This window comes from Nycticebus coucang, chromosome 11 (genome assembly GCF_027406575.1).
Source record: "Nycticebus coucang isolate mNycCou1 chromosome 11, mNycCou1.pri, whole genome shotgun sequence".
Classification (NCBI taxonomy): Eukaryota; Metazoa; Chordata; class Mammalia; order Primates; family Lorisidae; genus Nycticebus; species Nycticebus coucang.
This window is the reverse complement of record NC_069790.1, coordinates 74,266,152-74,290,631: the sequence shown is the minus strand read 5'-3', so window position 1 is coordinate 74,290,631 and position 24,480 is coordinate 74,266,152. Positions and strand designations below refer to the sequence as shown.

General features: G+C 38.9%; 1 protein-coding gene across 6 annotated transcripts in view; it reads right to left on the bottom strand.

Moving 5' to 3' along the window:
• Positions 1–24,480, bottom strand: part of GSAP (gamma-secretase activating protein) — a 102,422-nt gene that overhangs the window by 63,592 nt on the left and 14,350 nt on the right. For 4 of the 6 annotated variants that reach the window (XR_008372932.1, XM_053553890.1, XM_053553888.1 and 1 more), the window contains exons 2-5: positions 19,019–19,095; positions 17,804–17,860; positions 4,291–4,360; positions 3,926–3,979 (exon numbers count right to left, since the gene is read on the bottom strand). The exons of 1 other annotated variant lie outside the window; for it this stretch is intronic. Coding sequence is in view for 4 of the 5 variants with exons in the window: in XM_053553890.1 (XP_053409865.1) it covers positions 3,926–3,979; positions 4,291–4,360; positions 17,804–17,860; positions 19,019–19,095 (258 nt within the window). In the remaining variant the exon portion in view is untranslated. The remainder of the gene's footprint in view (positions 1–3,925; positions 3,980–4,290; positions 4,361–17,803; positions 17,861–19,018; positions 19,096–24,480) is intronic. One more of the 6 variants, XM_053553886.1, reaches the window with a different exon arrangement.

The window sequence follows — 24,480 nt, the reverse complement described above, 5'->3', positions numbered from 1 at the left end:
TTCTCATTTTAAGTAGAGTGCTAAACACCACCTGAGCAAACTACATTTCACAATCAAATGGCTTATGAAAGGTCATTCATGGATAGACATTTCCCACATATTTGTTAAAAGGACTACACACCATAAAAGACATTATAGGGCTTTCTGGTTACATCATGTCTGAAATCTTAACTGAATGAAATGAATCTTCCCATGATCAACAATACCTTCCATATACTGAAGTCTCCCAAATGTGTATCTCCAGCCCTGGCCTCTTACCCAAACTTCTGATTTATACCCAATTGCCACCCATCTCACTCTCCACTGGGATGTTCATCAGGCATCACAAACACACATGTCCAAAATCAAACTCTTCTTTCCTGCCCCCACAACCAACATGTGTACGCGCACGTGTATACACACACACACACACCCCCCTGCCTGTTCTGGCAAAAAAAACCTTTAAGTAAGTCATCCTTGACGTATCTCTTTTTCTCATGCTCCTTTTGAATCTTGACCAGTCAATCTTTTAAATATACCCAAACACAACCACTTCTCCCTTGGTCCACTCCCCCAGCTGCTGGACGCTGTAATGGCTTTCCAGCCTCCCCCCCACCCCCCACCCCACTGTCCGCTCACCCTCCTGCAACCTATTTTCCACACAGCCACTACAGAGTAAGTCAGATTCCTCCCCTGTTCAGAATCCACATTGCTTCCCGTCTTGCTCAGGGTGAAGGCCAAGTCTTCGCAGTGGCTTCATAGGGCCCATGTGATCTGCCTGCACCTCACACTCCTTTTCCTCGGGCCTCAGTTCCACCCCTCAGCCTCACTTACCTCCACACTATCCTTGAACAGTGAGCCTACAAAGTACAGTCCTGCCCCAGGGCCCTTATGCTAGCTATTTGCTCTGCCAGAAATGAGTTTTCCTAAGAGCCATGTGCTTGTTTCCTCCCTTCCTTCAGATGCCTATTAAAATACTCCCCCATAGTGTTTCCCAGGATCATCCTCCAAATAAACTAACTGCACTCAAATCCTTGCCTCAGTCTCTACTTGTAGGGAGATCCACACTAAGACAAGAAGTTATCTAGGGGACAGGATTAATCTAGGATCTCTCTAGCCAGGGTTGGCATGAGAGACTGAGGAGAAAGAGACAGGAAAGAAAAGTACACTAGTAAAACTGGGGGATTATCAAATTAGTGACCACCTTGGATCTTTAACTGCTTAGAGTATACTACAGAATTATCCACTTTAGGAATACAAAGGGGGACCAGTTCTCCTCTAGCTCCTTGCCCCCAGTGGTCATCGTTGCTCTGTTGGGCACCATGACAAACCATACTTCTGGGTTGTACATGTGTAGATTATAGACAGATTTTTCCCAACACCCCTGGGTAGAAAAGAAGTAGGTAACCATCTGAGGTGATGCACTGTCAAATTATACCTGGGCGGGCCTGGTTCTGACCACAGTGGCTGGCATCAAAGGTGAGCTACAATGTATAGTTGTGAGGTGTCTGATACAAGAACTATTCATGTTCATGCTAAGTATTTTGTTGTTCGTTTGTTTGTTTTGAGACAGAGTCTTACTCCACTGCCATGAGTAGCGGGCAGTGGCATCATCATAGCTCACTGCAACCTCAAACGCCTAGGCTCAAGCAAACCTTCTGTCTCAGCCTCCCAAGTAGCTGGGACTCCATGCACATGCCACAACACTAGGCTAGTTTTTCTATTTTTTTTTTTTTTTTTTTTTGTAGAGACTAGGTCCTGCTCTTGCTCAGGCTAGTCTCAAACTCCTGGCCTTAAGCAATCCTCCCACTTTGGCCTCCCAGAGTGCTAGGCATGAGTCACCACACACAGCCCATGCTAATATTTTTAAAGATGTAAGCAGATAATCACATTACAGGTGCATCAAAATTATAAGACCGAGGATGCACAGCTGAATAGAATGTAATGTGATAATGGAATAAAACTTGAAATTGGTGTGAGAGTTCATTTTATAATATACATCATCACAAATGACTACTGTTTAAGTGACAATCAGGCATCCATGGTAAACATCATGTAAAAAATTTTGGCTTACCAAAATAAAGAATTGTTAGTGCTAAAAGGAATAAGACACAAGAAGAACTGGGCAGCACAGGAACCACCCCAGGCTCTGTACAGACGCCCAGCACCACCATCTGCAGGAACACACACAGCCAGGCCTTTCAGCTTCTTGCATAAAGGGGTTTATTAGCTCACAGGTCATGTTTAGGAGTCAGGACACCAGTGTCCCAGATTATATTTCACTTAACCTAGTCCAGCTCCATGTCCTCAGACGTGAGCACTGCACCTAATTTTAAAAAGGGCCGAGCGTGGTAAGAAGAGGGCGTGACACAGAAGCACAGAGGGGCTGTTGTGGTTCTCGGCATATCATGGCAGGGGAAGGTAAGGATGAGGAATAGGGATGAGGAGATTTCGGGGTCAGCCTCCTGCCCGCTGACATTGCCCATAAACTCTTTTGCTGAGGCCCAAGAAGGTCCATTCAGACCCAGCTCTGGTGCCCTTGCCGCTGTAAGGTGGCTCCCCGGGGAAATGTGTGTCATGAGAAGCCTGAGACTCTCTCATAAGCCTCATGTGTGGAAAGTATGTACAAAGTTTTTTCCATCCCCTGCAACCATAGAATACATCTAAATGGGAACTATGCTAACAATAGAAGGAATTTAAGTGCCAAATAAACAGAACAGGTGGAAAGCACTGGGATCAGAGAAGCACATGAATGATGGGATCTACTAGCTACAGGCTGGCTCCAGCCCACCGCAGGTTAGCACTGTCTGAGTAGGATTTCTGAAGATATTTAAGCCAATATTTACAAATTAGATTTTTATATAAAAGTCTAGACTTCTCTTGATAAATTGAAAAGCTGGCCCAACTGGACCAGTGGCAATGAAAAGCTAGAGCTGAGTAGTAACTGCTCCCCCTTTGAGGTTCCCCTGGCAGCCCCCACCCTACCACTAGTCCCCATAGCTCTTGAACTCCTTTTCATTAAAGAGAAAAAATATTTCTTGGTTTCTATGTTTAAAATGGGAGGGGGACATGCTGTTGGTCACTCAATTGGTTTCTTACACTCAGGCTACTTCACTTCCTTCCGTGATCTCTCTGACCAATGTACACGTCAGCCATGGAAACCCAGGACTGGACTGAAAGCTCCATGAGGGGGCTGCCACATCTCTCTCCACACCATTGAGTCCCCAGCGCCATGTATAGCACCTGGCCCACAGCAGGCAGTCAGTAGTGTCAGGTTACAGATGGATGGATGTCACAGAATGTTCTTTTAAAACGCAAGGGGGCACCTAATGTGCATGATGCAATGGTACATTTCAAAACTATTAAAAAATGAGTATAATTGTGATGGATGTGTTACTTAGTTCAATGTAAGCATTTCACATTGTATACTGAAGCAGTACGCTGAACCCCATAAATGCATCAATGTACAAAGTTATGATTTAATAAAAAATAAATTAAATAAATTAAAAAAAATTAAAAATCGGGGGAAGGACAGAGGAACATCTCATAGCTATAAAGTGGGCCTTGGCAAATGAATAGAATTGACCTTTTATTCTGGTGGACTATTTATAACATGCTAGGGATTAATCAGATATAAGGGGGGAAATGGTATTCTTGACTTTCTTAATCTTTCACACTAGCTTCTGGCCTTGGGTTTCTAGTTCAGCATTTATTTAAACTGCATGTGCTAATTACCATCTTCAATACTTCCACTATTTATGGTTGTTTTCTGCACTTTCCTGTTCACTTGTAAAAGATATTTTAAAGAAAGTCTTGTTCATGCATCACATGACCTTTGCCTTCTCATTCTGAGATACAATAAGGCAATTTCTAAAGATGTTTGACATTTTAGTAGCACTACAATAAATCATCTACCAATAGGCATTAAAAGGTATAATTTCATTACCTGGTTGAAGCTCATTACTTCCTCCCTCTAAAGTAGATTGAACTAAACTTGCAGCTAATGGTAGAAAAAGAAAAAAAATTCATTAGCAGTTGATCCATGTGGTAGCTGTTTAAGTTTACTATTTTATACCTGAAATAAATGAGGGCTAAAAGACCTGTCAGCGGAAGAGTAAGGTAGAATAAGAAGCATTCTTTTTTTGTAGGTATACTCTACCGATTCTTCATTTCAAACCTAATTTCCCAAGATCATTTCTTTCCCAGAAAATCATCATTATAGAATGATCAAATATTACAAAAATTCAATACTTGGAACTCCTGAATGTTAACATTCAGTTATTGACACGTAACAATAAAAGTTCAACTTACCAAGCAAAGTTCTCTCGCTGTTGACAGAACAACTGACAACTTCCAAGTCTTTCTCAAAGGTATACAGATGCTATGAAAATAAAAGTATTTTTAAATTTGGAATTGCATGTTAAATACCAATTATATGAATATAAATTCCCATTAAGCTATGTACTAGTATTATTGGTTTAAATAATAAATTACTTTAGACAAGCTGAGACATTCCAGAGCATTCTTTATGAAAAATGTTTGCTATTTCTTGGCATCCATAGCTCAGTGGTTAGGGCACTGGCCACATACAACCAGGTGGGTTGAACCCAACCCGGGTCTGCTAAACAACAATGACAACTGCAACAAAAAAATAGCCAGTATTGTGGCGGTTGCCTGTAGTCCCAGCTACTTGGGAGGCTAAGGCAAGAGAATCGCTTAAGCCCAAGAGTTTGAGGTTGCTGTGAGCTGTGATGCCACAGCACTTTACTGAGGACAATATAGTGAGACTCTGTCACAAAAAAAAAAAAAAAAAAATTTGCTATTGCAGGTCATCTTTGGCACCGAAGCTCAGCCATGAGACAACCAGGCACAGTGGGTAAGAGCACAGACCTTGGAACACAACTAGATCCAGGTTCCACTTGCGACTGCTTGCTAGCTGTGTGACTTTGGACAAATTTTTCAGCCTTTCTATCCCCTTCTTCAGTAAAACAAGAATCATAATACCTACCCTCATGGGATTTTTAAGAAGATCAAGTGAGATAATCTACATGAAGCCCTTAGTACATGTCTGCCACACACAATAAGCACTCAAATGTGAGCTATTACAATTATTGAGGTAGGTAAAGTTTTAATCAAATTATGCATCTTATGATATCATTAGTTATGTCTTAGAGACTGTCACAAGTCCATCTCCTCAAAGACTTCCATAAAGGACCCAAAAGTAGTATTTTTCTTGTTGCAGTCTGAGACATTTAAAATTTCACAAGATTCCATTTCTTCAAATATTAAAGAAAAGGAAAATAGCCATGAAGAAAGATGATGTGATCTGGAGACTGAGGAACTTAAAAAAAAATTATATTAGGCAAACTCTCTGAAAGTATATTTTGAAGGTAAAGGAAAGATTGTCTTAGACCTCAGGAGAGAATAGGCAAAGAAAAACAGAAGTATGAGAAGGTTTTTAATACCTGCATACTCACAAAAAGCACTGAGAACACACTAAACTCCTATGGCCAAAAGTTAGTCAAAAATATTGGGAAATCCAGGGAACAATTAGAAAAAAATGAACTTTCCTTTAATAAAGAAGGCACTAAATTCATGAGAGAAATTTTGATTTCCTTTGAATCTTGTTCTAAACTGAGGAATTCTAAATTATTAGAAAAATCATGACTATATACACTTAATTTTTAATATTTTATCCTTTTAGTTATAAAACAAGTATAGTCTCCATGTTTAAAAATACAAACATTATCATTTAGAAAGTCAAGAGACATAAACACTCCATTATACTCAGCCAATCTAACACCCTCCCCAAAAGAAGCACTTTTATAATTTTCTCTGTAGCCTTCCAGTTCACTTAAAATGAATTTTTAATATATTATGCACTTACATTATATAATTTTCCTGTATATATCCCATTTAGGTTAAAAATTATATAATTTTTCTATACTTTATATAATTCACAGGCCCTGAGGAATGACACAGTATTTTCATTATATAATTTTTTAACATAAACGGGATATACTATTCTGAAAACTTGCTTTTCTTCATATAACACTATGCCTTAACAAGAGCCTTCATATCACAAGAGCCTTCTGTGTGAGTATACCTTTCTAGACTTCTTTTTTTTTTTTTTTTTTATTGTTGGGGATTCATTGAGGGTACAATAAGCCAGGTTACACTGATTGCAATTGTTAGGTAAAGTCCCTCTTGCAATCATGTCTTGCCCCCATAAAGTGTGACACACACCAAGGCCCCACCCACCTCCCTCCTTCCCTCTTTCTGTTCCCCCCCATAACCATAATTGTCATTAATTGTCCTCATATCAAAATTGAGTACATAGGATTCATGCTTCTCCATTCTTGTGATGCTTTACTAAGAATAATGTCTTCCACTTCCATCCAGGTGAATACGAAGGATGTAAAGTCTCCATTTTTTTTAATGGCTGAATAGTATTCCATGGTATACATATACCACAGCTTGTTAATCCATTCCTGGGTTGGTGGGCATTTAGGCTGTTTCCGCATTTTGGCGATTGTAAATTGAGCTGCAATAAACAGTCTAGTACAAGTGTCCTTATGATAAAAGGATTTCTTTCCTTCTGGGTAGATGCCCAGTAATGGGATTGCAGGATCAAATGGGAGGTCTAGCTTGAGTGCTTTGAGGTTTCTCCATACTTCCTTCCAGAAAGGTTGTACTAGTTTGCAGTCCCACCAGCAGTGTAAAAGTGTTCCCTTCTCTCCACATCCACGCCAGCATCTGCAGTTTTGAGATTTTGTGATGTGGGCCATCCTCACTGGGGTTAGATGATATCTCAGGGTTGTTTTGATTTGCATTTCTCTAATATATAGAGATGATGAACATTTTTTCATGTGTTTGTTAGCCATTCGTCTGTCGTCTCTAGAGAAAGTTCTATTCATGTCTCTTGCCCATTGATATAAGGGATTGTTGTCTTTTTTCATGTGGATTAATTTGAGTTCTCTATAGATCCTAGTTATCAACCTTTTGTCTGATTGAAAATATGCAAATATCCCTTCCCATTGTGTAGGTTGTCTCTTTGCTTTGGTTATTGTCTCCTTAGCTGTACAGAAGCTTTTCAGTTTAATGAAGTCCCATTTGTTTATTTTTGTTGTTGTTGCAATTGCCATGGCAGTCTTCTTCATGAAGTCTTTCCTCAGGCCAATATCTTCCAGTTTTTTTCCTATGCTTTCTTGGAGGATTTTTATTGTTTCATGCCTTAAGTTTAAGTCCTTTATCCATCTTGAATCAATTTTTGTGAGTGGGGAAAGGTGTGGGTCCAATTTCAGTCTTTTACATGTAGACATCCACTTCTCCCAACACCATTTATTGAATAGGGAGTCTTTCCCCCAAGGTATGTTCTTGTTTGGTTTATCAAAGATTACGTGGTTGTAAAATGTTAGTTTCATTTCTTGGTTTTCAATTCGATTCCAAGTGTCTATGTCTCTGTTTTTGTGCCAGTACCATGCTGTCTTGAGCACTATGGCTTTGTAGTACAGACTAAAATCTGGTATGCTGACGCCCCCAGCTTTATTTTTGTTACAGAGAACTGCCTTAGCTATACGGGGTTTTTTCTGGTTCCATACAAAACGCAGAATCATTTTTTCCAAATCTTGAAAGTACAATGTTGGTATTTTGATAGGAGTGGCATTGAATAGGTAGATTGCTTTGGGAAGTATAGACATTTTAACAATGTTGATTCTTCCCATCCATGAGCATGGTATGTTCTTCCATTTGTTAATATCCTCTGCTATTTCCTTTCTGAGGATTTCATAGTTTTCTTTATAGAGGTCCTTCACCTCCTTCGTTAGGTATATTCCTAGGTATTTCATTTTCTTTGAGACTATGGTGAAGGGAGTTGTGTCCTTAATTAGCTTCTCATCTTGACTGTTATTGGTGTACACAAAGGCTACTGACTTGTGGACATGGATTTTATATCCTGAAACATTAACTGTATTTTTTGATGACTTCTAGGAGTGGTCAAGTCCAAGTGGTTGAGTCTTTGGGGTTCTCTAAGTATAAGATCATGTCGTCAGCAAAGAGGGAGAGTTTGACCTCCTCTGCTCCCATTTGGATTCCCTTGATTTCCTTGTCTTGCCTAATTGTATTGGCTACAACTTCCAGCACTACGTTGAATAGTAAAGGTGACAGAGGACAACCTTGTCTGGTTCCAGTTCTAAGAGGAAAAGCTTTCAGTTTTACTCCATTCAGTAAAATATTGGCTGTGGGTTTGTCATAGATAGCTTCAATCAGTTTTAGAAATGTACCACCTATGCCTATACTCTTCAGTGTTCTAATTAGAAAAGGATGCTGGATTTTATCAAATGCTTTTTCTGCATCTATTGAGAGTATCATGTGATCTTTATTTTTGCCTCTGTTAATATGGTGGATAACGTTTATAGACTTGCATATGTTAAACCAGCCTTGCATCCCTGGGATGAAGCCTACTTGATCATGATGAATGACTTTTTTGATGATAAGCTGTAATCTATTGGCTAGGATTTTGTTGAGAATTTTTGCGTCTATATTCATGAGTGAGATTGGTCTGAAATTCTCCTTTTTGTTTGGGTCTTTTCCTGGTTTTGGTATCAGGGTGATGTTTGCTTCATAGAATGTCTTGGGGAAGATTCCTTCTTCCTCAGTTTTTTGGAATAATTTCTGCAGTACAGGAATAAGCTCTTCCTTGAAGGTTTGATAGAATTCTGGAGTGAAGCCATCTGGACCAGGGCATTTTTTGGTTGGAAGATTTTTTATTGTTTCTTTGATCTCAGTGCTTGAAATTGGTCTGTTCAGGAGCTCTATTTCTTCCTGGCTGAGTCTAGGGAGAGGGTGTGATTCCAAATATTGATCCATTTCTTTCACATTGTCAAATTTCTGGGCATAGAGTTTCTGGTAGTATTCAGAGATGATCTCTTGTATCTCTGTGGGATCAGTTGTTATTTCCCCTTTATCATTTCTGATTGAGGTTACTAGAGATTTTACTTTTCTATTCCTCGTTAGTCTGGCCAATGGTTTATCTATTTTATTTATTTTTTCAAAAAACCAACTCCTTGTTTCATTAATTTTCTGAATGATTCTTTTGTTTTCAATTTCATTGATCTCTGATTTGATTTTGGATATTTCTTTTCTTCTACTGAGTTTAGGCTTAGATTGTTCTTCTTTTTCCAATTCCATAAGATCTCTTGTGAGATTGTTGATGTGCTCTCTTTCTGTTTTTCGAATGTAGGCATCTAAAGTGATGAATTTTCCTCTCAAAACTGCTTTTGCAGTATCCCGCAGGTTTTGGTAGCTTGTGTCTTCATTGTTGTTATGCTCAAGGAAGTTAATGATTTCCTGTTTTATTTCTTCCTACACCCATCTGTTGCAACAGAAGATTGTTTAGTTTCCATGCCTTTGGGTGGGGTCGAGCATTTTTGTTAGAGTTGAGTTCCACCTTTAGTGCCTTATGGTCTGAGAAGATACAAGGTAAAATTTCAATTCTTTTGATTCTGTTGATATTTGTTTTGTGTCCCAGGATATGATCAATTTTGGAGAATGTTCCATGGGGTGATGAGAAGAATGTATATTCTTTATCTTTGGGATGGACTGTTCTATATGCGTCTATCAAGCACAGTTGTTCTAGGGTCTCATTTAAGTCTCTTATATCCTTGTTTAATTTCTGTTTAGAGGATCTGTCCAGCTCTGTAAGAGGAGTGTTAAGGTCCCCTGTTATTATGGTATTATCAGATATCATATTGCTCAGACTGAGTAAGGTCTGTTTCAAGAATCTGGGAGCATTTAAATTGGATGCATAGATATTTAGAATTGAAATGTCTCCTTGTTGTATTTTTCCCTTGACCAGTATAAAGTGACCATCCTTGTCTTTTTTGACTTTAGTTGCTTTAAATCCACATGTATCTGAAAATAAGATTGCAACTCCTCTTTTCTTCTGAATTCCATTTGCCTGAAAAATTGTCTTCCAAACCTTGACTCGGAGCTTTAATTTGTCTTTTGAAGCCAGGTGTGTTTCTTGCAGACAGCAAATGGATGGCTTGTGTTTTTTAATCCAGTCAACCAATCTATGTCTCTTCAGTGGGGAATTCAAGCCAGTAACATTTATTGAGATAATTGATAAGTGTGGTAGTATTCTATTCGTCTTATTTTGTGAGAGTCCATTGCTTCGTTTTATCTTTTGCATCAGTGTGGAGGTTTGGTTCTGTCCCTTAATTTCTGAGTTCTTACTTTGCTGCTGATCCATTGTGGTGGTCAGTGTGCATAACAGGTTAAAGTATTTCCTGTAGAGCTGGTCTTGTTGTGGTGAATTTCCTCAATGTTTGTATACCCGTAAATGATTTGATTTCTCCATCAATTTTGAAGCTTAGCTTAGCAGGGTACAGAATTCCGGGCTGGAAATTGTTCTGTTTAAGTAGATTAAAGGTAGATGACCATTGTCTTCTTGCTTGGAAAGTTTCATTAGAGAAGTCTGCGGTCACTCTGATGGATTTGCCCCTGTAGGTCAACTGGCACTTACTCCTGGCAGCTTGCAGAATCTTTTCTTTTGTCTTGACTTTGGACAGGTTCATCACAATGTGTCTTGGAGAAGCTCGGTTAGAGTTGAGGCGACCTGGGGTCCGATAGCCCTCTGAAAGCAGTGTCAGAATCTTTGGTGATATTTGGGAAATTTTCTTTTATAATATTCTCTAGTATGGCTTCCATTCCTCTGGGGCATTCTTCTTCCCCTTCTGGAATTCCTATAACTCGTATGTTGGAACGCTTCATAAAGTCCCATAATTCTGACAGTAAACGTTCTGCTTTCTCTCTCTTCTTTTCTGCCTCTTTTACTATCTGAGTTACCTCAAAAACTTTGTCTTCTACCTCTGAAATTCTTTCTTCTGCATGGTCTAATCTGTTGCTGATACTTTCCATTGCATCTTTAAATTCCCTGATTGACTGTTTCATTTCCTTCAGCTCTGCTATATCCTTTTTATATTCTTCATATCATTCATCTCTGATTTGATTCTGTTTTTGGATTTCCTTTTGGTTATTTTCCACTTTATTAGCAGTTTCCTTCATTGTTTCCATCATTTCTTTCATTGTTTTCAACATGTGTATTCTAAATTCCCTTTCTGTCATTCCTAACATTTCTGTATAGGTGGAATCCTCTGCAGTAGCTACCTCATGGTCCCTTGGCGGGGTTGTTCTGGACTGGTTCTTCACGTTGCCTGGAGTTTTCTGCTGATTCTTCCTCATGGGTGATTTCTTTTATCTGTTTCCTTGCCCTAAATTTCCTTTCATTTCCTCTTGCTGTTTAAGTTTTCGTGCCTGTGGACTAAGGGTTACAGGACCAGAAGGGTGAGAAGGTTTAAGAGCAAAAAAGGGATGAAAGAAAGGAGGACCGAGTGATAAGGAAAAAAAAAGAAAAATGAGAAAGGAGAGGGGGTGGGTAAAAGGAATATTGACAAAATGAAGAGAGGCACAGAAAGAGGGAGACAGAGCAATATAGGTGTACAGTAGGGTACTTTGATACAACCTTAAAAAGAAAAAACACCTTCTGGGGGTGCCCAGTTGGGTGGGGTCAGCAGCTCTTTGCTAACCTGATCAGACACAGTACCCCACCTCCACCAAGTAGAGAGGAAAGACAAAAATGCTATAAATCAAACCAAAACAAGCAAACAGAAAACTTTACGGGATAAAATTGGCTGGAAAAACCAAATAATAGCAGTAGAAACACTAACAAAAATGAAGTTCTAATTATTGAAATAGGCAGCAATGGGAAATTATAATTAAACTAGAAAAATTGAGAAAGAAAAAGGATCTGTATGGAAAAGGTTGAACTTAAAAAACAAAACAACAATCTACAACATCAAAATAAACAAAAAAAAAACAACCAAACCAAAAAAAAAAAAAAACACAACCAAAAACAAAGCAGTATGAATATGTTATTGAATATTGTCTGGGCAACACGTGGTCTTCTGGGGTATGAGATGTTAATCACAGTTCTGATACGACTGGAGGCTGCTAGTTTCTCAAACCCCAGCAGGTAGACACCCTAAATCTCTCTTCAGCCCACTTAAAAGGCACTTTGAACTTGTTCACTTACTGAGCAGAAGCTTTCTCAGGGAAGTGCTTGTCGCTGGAATCACTGCTGAAGTGGCTATCCACTTACCCTGTGTGTCAAAACTGGTCTCCCTCTGCCCCCGAGGTTTAGGGCTGCAAGGCGGCTCAGACCCCACCCTTAGGCTACTTGGTCGCTGGGTTACCAGCTCCCACCCAATTCTAGCTCTGCAACCCTGAGGGCGGAGCTTGCTGGGGCAGATCGCTCACAATGGCTGCCTGTGACCCGGAGCCAAACACTATTAGCTCCGTCAGGCTCAGCGGCTCAGACTGGGGCCCTAGACAAAGGCCAAAGTTCTCCGCACTCCCGCTCAGGCTCTCCCCAAGGCAGTTCAGCTGAGTGCCAAGTCCAAAGACACCAAAACAGTTCACAGGTAAGGCCTTTCTGGTTTGCAGTCTCGCTGCTACTGAACTTACAATTGCGGGCGGGTTTAGACGGATTGAACACACGCGACCACTTGCCAGTTTTCCACTGTTTTAGTCCTCCTCTTGGGGTCCAGAAGTCTCTCGCTGACTCCCTGTATCCTCTTACGGGTGATGATAGGCAGATCCCACTAGCCAGAGATGCCTGGAGTCCTATATCCCCAGACTCACGGTGCCCAGATGCAAGGAAGCTGGTACTCGGCTGCCATCTTGCTCCGCCTCCCTGCCTGGCTCCATTTCTATACTTCTTAATCCTTTAAGAGCTCTATCAATTTCTGAAGAACTCATTAATGGGCATTTAGTTTGCCTCCTGATTTTAGGTATTATAATAATTCAATGATCTTCCTATTAGATACATCTTTGTTAACTTGTAGAGGTAGTTGTATAGAATCAAAACCTAAAAGTAGAATTTCTGGGTCAAAAGAGATGTAATTGTATTACAATGAATTCTTTAATTGTAAGCATCAAAAAATCTTCCTCAAACTAACTAATGCAAAAAGTTTTGGGTTCAATACGTTTTGTAGCCTCCATACAATGGAACTTCAGGTTCTATTCCCCCAAACCACAGCAGTCTCCACCCAGTGGATTTGCATATCACCAAATCCAGTGGAAAACAGAAAAGTCCAATCCCAAATTCCCAGTAAAGCCTGTTACTCCCCTTTATTGAACCAGCTTAGATCATGTCCACTCTTAGGTGCACTAACAGGGAAGGCCTGCATGAAAGGGTGTGGAGGAAAGAGGTGAGAGAGGGTAAGGAAGGAAAGGTGATCGAAATCTTACTTACATGTAAGGAATACATTACTTCCCATTCAGCTACTTCAGCTATTTGGTTCAGTCAAAATTTCAAAGAAAAAGCCCAAGATGGAATCAACCTATTTCTCTCTATTCCTCTCACTAAGTATATCTTAAAAACCATGGTCTTTATATATAAAACAAATCTAAGACAACTCTGGAAAGTACAGAGAAGACGGCAGACTCTCTAGGGACCACAGGCCCTGAGGAATGACACAGTAGTGAGTTTCCTGGGTTTTACTTTCACATCATATATCCTAGACTTGGAGCTAAAGAAGTGAAAACAACAGAAATGCTGACGGAAGCATACACAGACACACACACAAAGGCACACACAGACACACACACGGGCACATGGACACACAGACAGATAGATACACACAGGGACACACAGACACAAAGATAGACACACACACAAACACACACAGATACATGGACACACAGACACACACACAGATAAACACACAGACATACACAGACACACACACACAAAGACACAGACACACATTCTCTCTAGCTAAAGCAACAACAGGAAAGGGGAAATCTAGCAAGATAGAAAACTTTTAGACTATAACTACCTTATTCCTGCCAGATTATCATAGGAAAAAAATGCAATCCCACCCCTACCTTTACCAGCAAAAACTGAATTCAGAGTCTAGATTCCCATCTTTGCCCAACTACAAAAAGGCACCTTTCCCACTGCTGCAAAAGAGGTGTCAGAAAGACCAAGTAGGCACTTAGGACTCTGGTCCAGAGCTTTCCCCCACCAAGAGCATCAATGAAGCCACGTGGGGATCCTGGTTGCCTACCCAAACCCAGCACAGAAGTGGTGCCTCTCGCCCTCCTCAGGGGGATGGTGTCAGAGGTGGCTGGATGGGGTGATACAGTGATAACAGGGTCTCCACCTGCCTTCCCCTATTAGGGAGCCTGAAATCCCACCTCTTATCTAGCCATAACAAGGTGCCTGTCCCCACTGGGATACCAAAGGCGGGCACAGGGGGGAACCTGGACTTCACCTCTACCTAGCAGTAGTGAGCTTGTACCCCCTCCCATTCCTCAACAGGTGCTGTCAGAGAAGGCATGCTAAAACAGAGACATAAATAAGATCCAGAGTCCCCTAACGTTCAAATTGTCTAAGATACAATAGAAAATCATGCCTATGCCAAGAACCAGGAAAATCCCAAGTTGAAATAGAAAAACAATAGGCACAAGCCCTGAGATGACACAGACATCAGAATTCTCTGGCAAAGATTTAAAAACATCCATCATAAAAGTGGTCCAATAAATAATTCCAAACATGCTTGAACCAAATGAAAAAATAAAAACCTCAGCAAGGAAATAAAAGAAACAAGGTAAAAAAACAAATGCAACTTTCGCAACTGAAAAATACAATAACCCCGGGAGGCACCTGTGGCTCAAGGAGTAGGGCACCAGCCCCAGATGCTGGAGGTGGTGGGTTCAAACCCAGCCTCAGCCAAAAAAAACTGCAAAAGAAAAAAAAAAAAAGAAAGAAAAATACAATAACCCCAATGTTTTAAAACAAAACCTCAATGAACAGAGAAATCAGTGAACTTAAACAATAGAAATTATCTAATCTGAAACAGAAAGAAAATAAATTGGAAAAAAAGAAATAGAACCTAAGATCTAATATTCTAACATAAAATATCTAACATTCAAAAAATACATAAATAAGAAGATCAAACATTCATGTAATTAGAGTCCCTAAAAAGAGAAGAGAAATGGGGTAAGACTAATAAAGTTTTTGAAAAAATAATGGTGGATGACATCAAATTTGATGTCCCAAATTGGACAAGAGACTATAGATTGAATAAATTGAGTGACTCCAAGCAGGAAAAAACCCAGATAAATCCACATCAAGACACATCATAATCAAACTTCAGAAAACTAAAGACAGAGGAAAAAAATTTGGAAGCTACAAGAAGAAAAGACAACACCATATCTACAGAAGAAAAACAATTTGAAAGATAGCAGATTTCTTATGAGAAACCATGGACACCAGAAAAGTAGCACAATATTTTTCAAGAGCTGAGCAAAAAGAATTGTCAATCCTTAATTCTATATTTGGTGAAATTATTCTTCAGGAATGAAAGAGAGACATTTTCAGAAAAAGCGAACTGTATGAATTTGTCATCAGCATACCTCCCCTAAAATAGTGGCTAAACCAAGTTCTTGAAAAAGAAAGGAAATGATAAAAGAGGAATCATAGAACATCAGAAAGGAAGAAAGAACAATAGAAAGAGCAAAAATACGGGTAAACACAGACTTTCCTTTTCTTGCATTTTCTAAATTATAATTGACAAATGAGAGCAAGAAGTATAAAATTGTCTAATGTGTATCTTAAAGAATATATAGGAAATGAGGAAAATTGTAAATGGGGAATGGTAAAGGAACTTAAAAGGAGGTAAGGATTCTATACTTGATTTGAAGTGCTGAAGTGTCGACACCAGTAGATCCTGGTGGCGATGGAATGGTTCTGTACCCTGAGTGCAGTGTCAAAGACAGGAATCAATGCATGTGATGAAACGGCCCACGACCATACGTGCATTCTACCAGGGTCAACTTCCTGGTTTTAATATTACACTACAGTTATACCAGATGTGAAAAGTCGGGACAACTGAGTGAAGGCTGCATAGGACATTGCTGTACTTGTTTTGCAAAGTTTTTAAAAATCACAAATTTTAAAGAAGGATGAGTAAGTGTTAAGCCTCAGGCACCATTATCTTGAAGCTCTATTACCAAGAGAAAGCACCATCTCTCGGTGGCACCTTTCCCAGGCAGAAATACAGCACTTGAAGACAATGTTAAAGTCCAACTAGACGTGGCATACGAATTCATTCCCTCAATAAAACCGTCAAAGGACTATAAAAAACATATGGGTTATAAGGGTTTTTGAGTATGTGGAGGGGATATGAGAGAAGAGGAGGATTTGTTTAGCAACTGTAGTTCAGAATCAAGATTAGCCTATTAAATTGCCTATTAATTTATCTTTCAGCCAATTTATTTTCAGAGCCAATCTCCATATTTTGAAATTCAAAGAAGCTTTGTCATTTAAAGCAACATAAGAAACAGTCACTCTGGAAAGAATTGGCTAGACATTGAAAAATATTTACTGAATTCCCATCACTCACAAGGCAGTAAGCCAAATGCAATGGGTAGGAAACACATTGGTTTGCAAAATACTCTTCATTCTTAAGTGTGTACAGTCTTGGGAGAGATGAATACGTCCACAGAAGATAGTATTCTTCTAACAAAGTTGACAGAAGACTATGATGTCTCCTCTCAACCCATCTTCTCAGAACATATATCCCACAGAAATTGAGCGGAGGATTGCACTAAAATGTGAGATTTTATTGTCTCTTTCTCTAGATCATGCATTGTGACAGGGTTTGTCTTGGTGTCCCCAGCATCTAACAGGGGAAACACTAATAATACACGTGTTGGATCAGTGAATAAATGAATGAATGAACAAATGAGTGAGTGAAAGGAATGGGGAAATGGGAAAGAAGAAAAACTTAACCAAGCAGCCCATGGAAAGCCTGAAGAGTAAGGTGATATGTGAGAAATGTGGAATGGATAAAGGACATTTAAATTCAAGGATGTCTAGTATTCGATTCCAAATTATTTTTACATAGGCAGAAAATGACTCCTTCCCTTTTACTGCAAGAATGAGACAAAGTCTATCACATCAGCCAATGCCCTAACTGAGCAGGTAGGGGAAAAGTTAAAGAAAAAGGGCTGAGTTCCATATCCAGATCACTGCGCAGGAGTAGGAAGCAAGACAAGTAAAGATTATGCAGAAGCAGAATTCAGAGCCAGAGGCCATTATGAGATTACCTGGGAGCACACAAATCTTGAGAATGGCTTTGAACTTCCTACTTTAATACAGAATATCAGATAATTGGTTTGAGCTGATCTAACTTAAATCTCAAAGGATTAAAAGAGACTCTCTGGAGTCCTTGCACTTTTTTTGCTTTGTAAGATAACCGGACCAAGAGATGGGAAAGGGAGAGGAGAAGAAAATGAAATAAATAAAAACTAAATGTTTAGAAATTGAAGTGATAGGGTTTTTTGAATTGTTTTATCTTGTTTTATGAGAAAGGATCTCATTTTGTCACCCCAGCTAGAGTGCAGCGGTGCCATCATAAACTCACCACAACCTCAAAATCCTGGGTTCAAGCGATTCTCCTGTCTTAGCCTTTTGAGCTGGGACTACAGGCACCTGCCACCATGTCCAGCTCATTTTTCTATTTTTTTGTAGAGACAGGCTCTCACTCTTGCTCAGGCTGGTCTCCAACTCCTCACTGATTTTCCCACCTTGGTCTCCCAAAGTGCTAGGATTACAGGTGTAAGCCACGGGGCGAGGCCTCCAACTTCACTTTACATACTATATTACATTACTTTCAACTTTTATATACAAAGGAGACAGAAAGAAGAAAACTGTAAAAGCAGTAAATCTATAATTTATGGTAATTTTTTTTACCTCGTTTTGTCTGGTTTGGCAATCATATAATCCAAAGAAGACATTTCCCTTATCACCCTAAAAAAAATTAACCAAATGTGTATTAAATGTCATCATTTAGGAGTTAGAATGTTACTAGTTTTAAAGTAAACCTGCAATAATTCATTCGATCTTAACAGTAAAAACACTCTAAAGGAAGCTTGCTGCACCTGTCAGAAAGAGACTGATTGAGCTTAGTCATTTGGGCTCAAAAAATGAAATAGATCAACAGCGTACAGCTCAGTGAGCTTGGGAGACGAGCATGGGGAAGGAGTGAATCTTTTTGCACCTCCATTTATATCTTTGAGAATATATATAATGTATAACAGGAGTGGCACTAACAAGTCCATCATAGTCTTATAAGTAAAACTTTTAGAATCACGTAATTCCTTAAAAGGTACCATCCTTAGACACAAAATGATGTTGCTAAAACCAAATGATATTGATACAACTGTGCAGGTCAGACTGGTCATTGGAATTAATCTTTCCTGTGTCCCTACTACAGTAACGTTAACAGTAATGTGAAATTTTTCTTAGAATACAACATTGAAAGCACATGGTTAAATAATGCCTCAAAAGTCCTAGCATATCAAAGTCTGAATAGACAGGATAAACTTATTATGTATTTTCTCAAAGATAAAAATTTAACACATTAATTCAGTTAAGACATACATTAGAACCTCCATAGTTGGCCACCTCCCTTCATTAGCCACCTCAAATTGACCTAATTTTTGTAGACTGGGCGTGCACCCCATGTCTGTATCAGTACGGTAGGCCTAGTTCCTTATGTTGACCACCTTTGTATTTTGACCAGTTTGTTACAGTCCTTTGCGTGGTCAACTTACAGAGGTTCTACTATATTTTACTTAGTACTTTTTCTCTAGAAAATAAGACTATTCACATACTCAAAAATGTTGAGTACTGTGTCAGATGTGCCTGCTCAGTTTCATTTTATTTTATTTTTATTTTTTTACATTTCATAAGACTTTCAGTCATCCTATTCAATCTCACACACAAAAAACAAGATCATATGTTAAAGATTATATGCCCATCACAATAGTTAAATGCCAGTAAGTCTTACTCATTACCCCTCAGTATAGTAAGTATAGAACTCTTTAAAGAGAATATAAAAGGTTAAAATAGTAAACATGATGTTATGTATATTTTACCACCATAACAAAGAGACTATACACATACCTTATAGGTATAAATGATATTTCCATTTCTTTCAACATTTAGTACACGTAAACTCGCATAATTATTTTCTAAAACATCTGAAATGATAATAATAGCAAGTTAATACGCAGATGGTAGAAAACATATCGAACAAATACAAGTGAAAGAAGCCAAGTAAAAGAACACATATTGATAATTCCGTTATATACAGTTTACGAATAGGCAAAGCTTTTCTATTTTATTAGAAGTGAGAACGGTAGCGACCTCTAAGGAAGAGGAAAGGAGAAGTATAAAGAGATATTCAAGGTAATCTTCTTAAGTGCTGGAAATGTTGTATATCTTGGGCATACTGACAGGATCCCTTTGCAATAACTCATAAGCTGTATACTCTTGGCTGTGTGCTTTTCTGCATGCGTGTTAGTTACACTACAAGTGAATGTCCATTAAAACAATAAGATAAAGAAGAAAGTAGCACTCAAGGTTTTAATCAGTGACTGTGATGCTCTAAGCCAGGGGTCCTCAAACTGCGGCCCGCGGTGTGATTGTATTTGTTCCCGTTTTGTTTTTTTTACTTCAAAATGAGATATGTGCAGTGTGCATAGGAATTTGTTCATAGTTTTTTTTTTAAACTATAGTCCGGCCCTCCAACAGTCTGAGGGACAGTGAATTGGCCCCCTGTTTAAAAAGTTTGAGGATGCCTGCGAGTCTAAGCAAATGACTAAACCAGAGAAAAGTGCCAACCTTCCCTGTTCTATTTTCCCCCATGGAACAGTGCCACTGATCAAAGGTCAGGTTGATCACACAGATACGGGGCTTTCCCACTGCCAAGACAGCTCCCCCAGAAGGTTCCTGCAGTATTACAGATCCAGGAGCTAAGAGGGGGAGAGAGAGAAGAGCTGGGAGTGGAGAAAACTGAGTAGAGAAAAAAAGCATCTTCAGAGTTCCCTACATCCCCGTGCTAAGGTGGTATCAGCAGAGACCCCTGATAAAGAAGCTTCTAAATGAAGGTCCCTGGACTACGAATGCAGCTATGTATAAGACTATGGGTAGCTAGGAAAGCCTGAGTGGTGATTGCCACTCCCGTCGGGGACTGCTGTGCATTAAAAAAATTAACGGAGCTATCGCTCCCAGTCCGTGTACTTTTCTGTCTGAAACCCATATTTTGATGAAGGACATAAAGATTCTTTACACAAAACATTTAACCAGCAAACTAAAGTTTCCATCATTTTTCTTCTAAAATTTTAGGATAATTCTCCTAATTCTAATTTAAAGAAGTTAAGCATTAGTAGACACAGCATTAATAAGTATCATCATTAACAGGGGAGAAGTATATATTTTCTCAACTTTTTCAAGTTATCTTAAATTGCTTAAGTTTGACTTATTTTTCCCATACACAACTAGTGTTCTTAGATATCAAAATATTACATTATAACAAATTCTATAATAACATTCAGATAAAACATATACAAAATATTCTAAAACTGAGAACAAATTTCAGCTTTCCTAGTTAAAAAGGAAAAACATGGCCAGGTATGGTGGCTTATGTCTGTAATCCTAGCATTTTGGGAGGCCAAGGCAGAAGGATTACTTTGAGGCCTGAGCAACATAGTGAGACCCCATCCCCACCCCCACAAAAAATAGAAAAATTAGCTGGGCCTGGTGGTATGTGCCTATAGACTCAGCTACTTGGAAAGATGAGCTAGAAGGATCACTTGAGCCCAGGTGCTGGTGGTTTCAGTGAGCTATGATGATACCACTGCACTGTAGCCTGGACAACACAGCAAGATCCTGGCTCAAGAAAAAATTAAATTAAAAAATAAAAGGAAAATGAGGGATAAAAAAAATCAAAGTAATTGGTGAGCTAGACACCTGCAATGGAGCTTGGGGTGGGAAACATTTAGGCAGAAGAGGAGGCTACACTGAGAACTTAAGCATTGTCCTGAGATTTCTCTTAACCATCCACAGAGGAAGAAACTTTGTGGATCTTATGGGGGTGTAGCAAAGGGATAGGGGAGATGTTTTTATATATATGCATTTTATATATGGGTATATGCATATATATATATCAATGTATATTGAACTGTCAGACAAAATGCACACTTATTTTTAAAAATAAAGACAACTATTTGGTATCTTAGAACAGGAATCACACAATTAGCTCACTGCTAAGTAGTACTACACAGTTTAAAGTGTTATTTTTTCCATATCATCCACACCACATAAGGTATTACAGGCCTACCAGACTAATAATAAACAATTGAGTTTCAATTAGGTAAAGAGACTTGGCAAATACCACACAATGAAAAGTGGCACAAACTGATCTCAAACCTAGAGAAAAGTAAACAGAATAATGGGCTAAGTATCCTGTACCAAATTTACAATGGGAAAAGGAATAATTACTCAAAAATCCTTTTAAGGTAGATCTTGTAGACATCTTAAGAGTATTGTAATGAGTCCTTTTTTAATCCTACACATGACTGAAAACTTCTGGAATGCAATGTGTCAATACTGTGAGAAGTATTTTTTTCTTTCAAGATTATAAGGATGTTGAGAGAGGCCTTCATAAAAGTACACTTAAAAGGTTTCGGCTAAGATAAGCAACTTCTTTACAAGAAATCTTGCTAAGAAAAATCCAATTTACTTTCAAAAGCACATCTAATTTTCAAATCATTAAAAAGTTAAGAGAAAACATTTCCAGTAAATGCAGATTATAACGAATGGCATATGCTTATTCCATTAAACTAGTGGTTCTCAACCCTGGCTGTTTTAGAATCATTAGGAAAGCTTTTCAGAGAACTCTGAGGCCCCAACCCCTCCCCAAGATATTCTGATTTTATTGGTCTGGTGTGGGGCCGACTCTCTGCTGTGTATAAGTATGTGTTTTTAAGTTCCCCGGGTGATTCTAATGTGTAGGATTAGAAACCACTGAATATTTAGTATATAATTGCTTACATTATATACTAAGCAAAATTAGCATAGCTAGCACCAGCTTATAATATAACCATGGTAAGCAGAGCTGAAAGAAATAAAAATAATGATTTCATGGGTACATTAGGTAATAATAACTGCAGATTTGAATTATGCTGCACTTAAGTACATGGTTCACATTTCAAGGACATTTGGAACTGACAAATTTGGCAATGTTGGAAATTCAGAGACTGATGCCTTACCACACAGTATTAACCCATCAGCCCTTCCTCCCTAGATTCTTTGCTCATGTTTTACCACACCCTTATAAAGGAGGTATTCAAGAACCTCTTTGCTTATTCATTCTGACTCTTCTCCCAGGAGTTCATCACTGGAAAGTCCAGAGGAGGAAGTTTAGCAATTTCAAATGAGGAAATGTAGCTTAATTTTACAGTTCAGTGTATTTAATGCTCATGAAGAAAAAACAGTGTAGCATTGTGATAGGTGAGATACTTGTATAAGTAAACCTGTAAAAGAAAACAGAGTACCTCCAGGCAACTCACAGCTCATGTAAAATAGAAGCCAGTTTATCATATATTTTCATTCATTTCAATCTATTATTTGTCAAACAAGGGATTTCACTATACAGGAAGACGTTTGCTGAATGTGTAAATTTTATTCCCAACTGCTATGAGACAAAAAAAAAAGTGTTTTGTGTCTCTTCAATGATCTCAGTTGGGAAGAATAAGTTGTGGAGCTTTATACAAAAATTTGAACTAGTTCCCAATACACGGATCAAGAGATGATAATGTATGATTTTATCTATTCTGTAAATAATACACATAAATCCTGAGGCTCCACATGACCAAATATTATAATTCCTTAACCTATCAAGTGGGTTTATATTTCATCCTCTGAATAAAACGAGAAAAAGCAAGAATGGGATAATTAGTTGAGAAGCAAAAAGAGAGATGAGAAAAGAACACAAGGAAAGTGGGGGTGGGGTAAGAAGGAGGGATTGCAGCTCAAGAACAATGAAGCAAGCAAAAGCAATTTGACCAGGGCAGCTCCTGACCCCCAAATCAATCTGGGAGTAGACAGGAAGCAACAAGAACAAAAAAAATCATTCCTCCTGAATCAGTCACCTGGTCATTATGTCACTTCCCTGGCAAAGATGAATGATTACAATATTTGAAAGATGAATCCATCTGGTGTATCATAAATCCAGGACTAATCAAACCAGGTAAGGAAACCTACATTCTTTCCAGTCTTAAATACTCATGACATTTAAACCTTTTTTCACGCCACAGGTCTTAGTTTCTTGAAGATGTAATCCACCCCAAGAAGGGATTTTGATTTTGAATGCAAAAACCAATATGTAGAATCTATTGTATTGCTGTCTACCTACAATAGTTAGACCATGTCATTAAATGTGCTATTTATGAGAGCAACAAACAATAATAACCTGGGGGGTGGGGAGGGGGAATCCAGCAAAAAGTGTACAGAACCATTATGGAGAAATCTCTAAAACTCATTAACAGTCATTAAAAGAATCTAATAAATAGCAAGCTATACTTTGTTCACAGTTGGGAAGATTCAATATTGTATAATAAAAATGGCAATTCTCCCCAACGCTGATCCATAGAGGCGATGCAACTAAAAATTCCTATAGACTTCTTGGTGAAGTCTGGCAGATGAATTCAAAAATAGATATGAAAGACCAAATGGCAAAAGCCAGGCGCAGTGGCTTATGCCTGTAATCCTAGCACTCTGGGAGGCCAAGGTAGGTGGATCCCCTGAGCTCATGAGTTCGAGACCAGCCTGAGCCAGAGCAAGTGCCGGTCTCTAAAAAAAAAAAAAAAATAGCTGGGTGTTGTGGCAGATGCCTGTAGTCTTAGCTACTGGGGAGGCTGAGGTCAGGGGATCATTTGGGCCCATAGCACTCTATCAAGGGCGACAAAGTAAAACTCTGCTCTAAAAAAAAAAAAAAAGAAAAAGAAAATGGCATAGAATAGCCAAGATGCTCCAGAAAAATGCCAATGTGAAGGGACTTACTCAACCAGTTATCAAGGCTTATCATAAAGAACAGTTATTAAGATGTTGTCATCTCAAGTTGAAATAATGAAACAAAACAAAGAACTCAGAAAAGGAGACCTACACATATAAAGAAGCTTGATGTGTGACAGAAATGGCCTTGTCAGTGAGGACTAGAAGATTGTTTGGTTAGTAACATTGAAACATCAAGCTATTAAAATCGAGTAGCAGGGTGGTGCCTGTAGCTCAGTGGGTAGGGCACTGGCCCCATATATTGAGGGTGGCAGGTTCAAACCCAGCCCTGGCCAAATTGCAACAAAAAATAGCCGGGCATTGTGGTAAGCACCTACTCAGGAGTAGTAGTAGTCCCAGCTACTCAGGAGGCTGAGACAAGAGAATCAGCTAAGCCCAGGAACTGGAGGTTGCTGTGAGCTGTGATGCCACAGCACTCTACCGAGGGTGACAAAGTGACAAAAAAGAAGGAAAAAAATTAAAAAGAAAATGGAGAAGCAATAAAACTGGATTCCTACATCATGTCACAC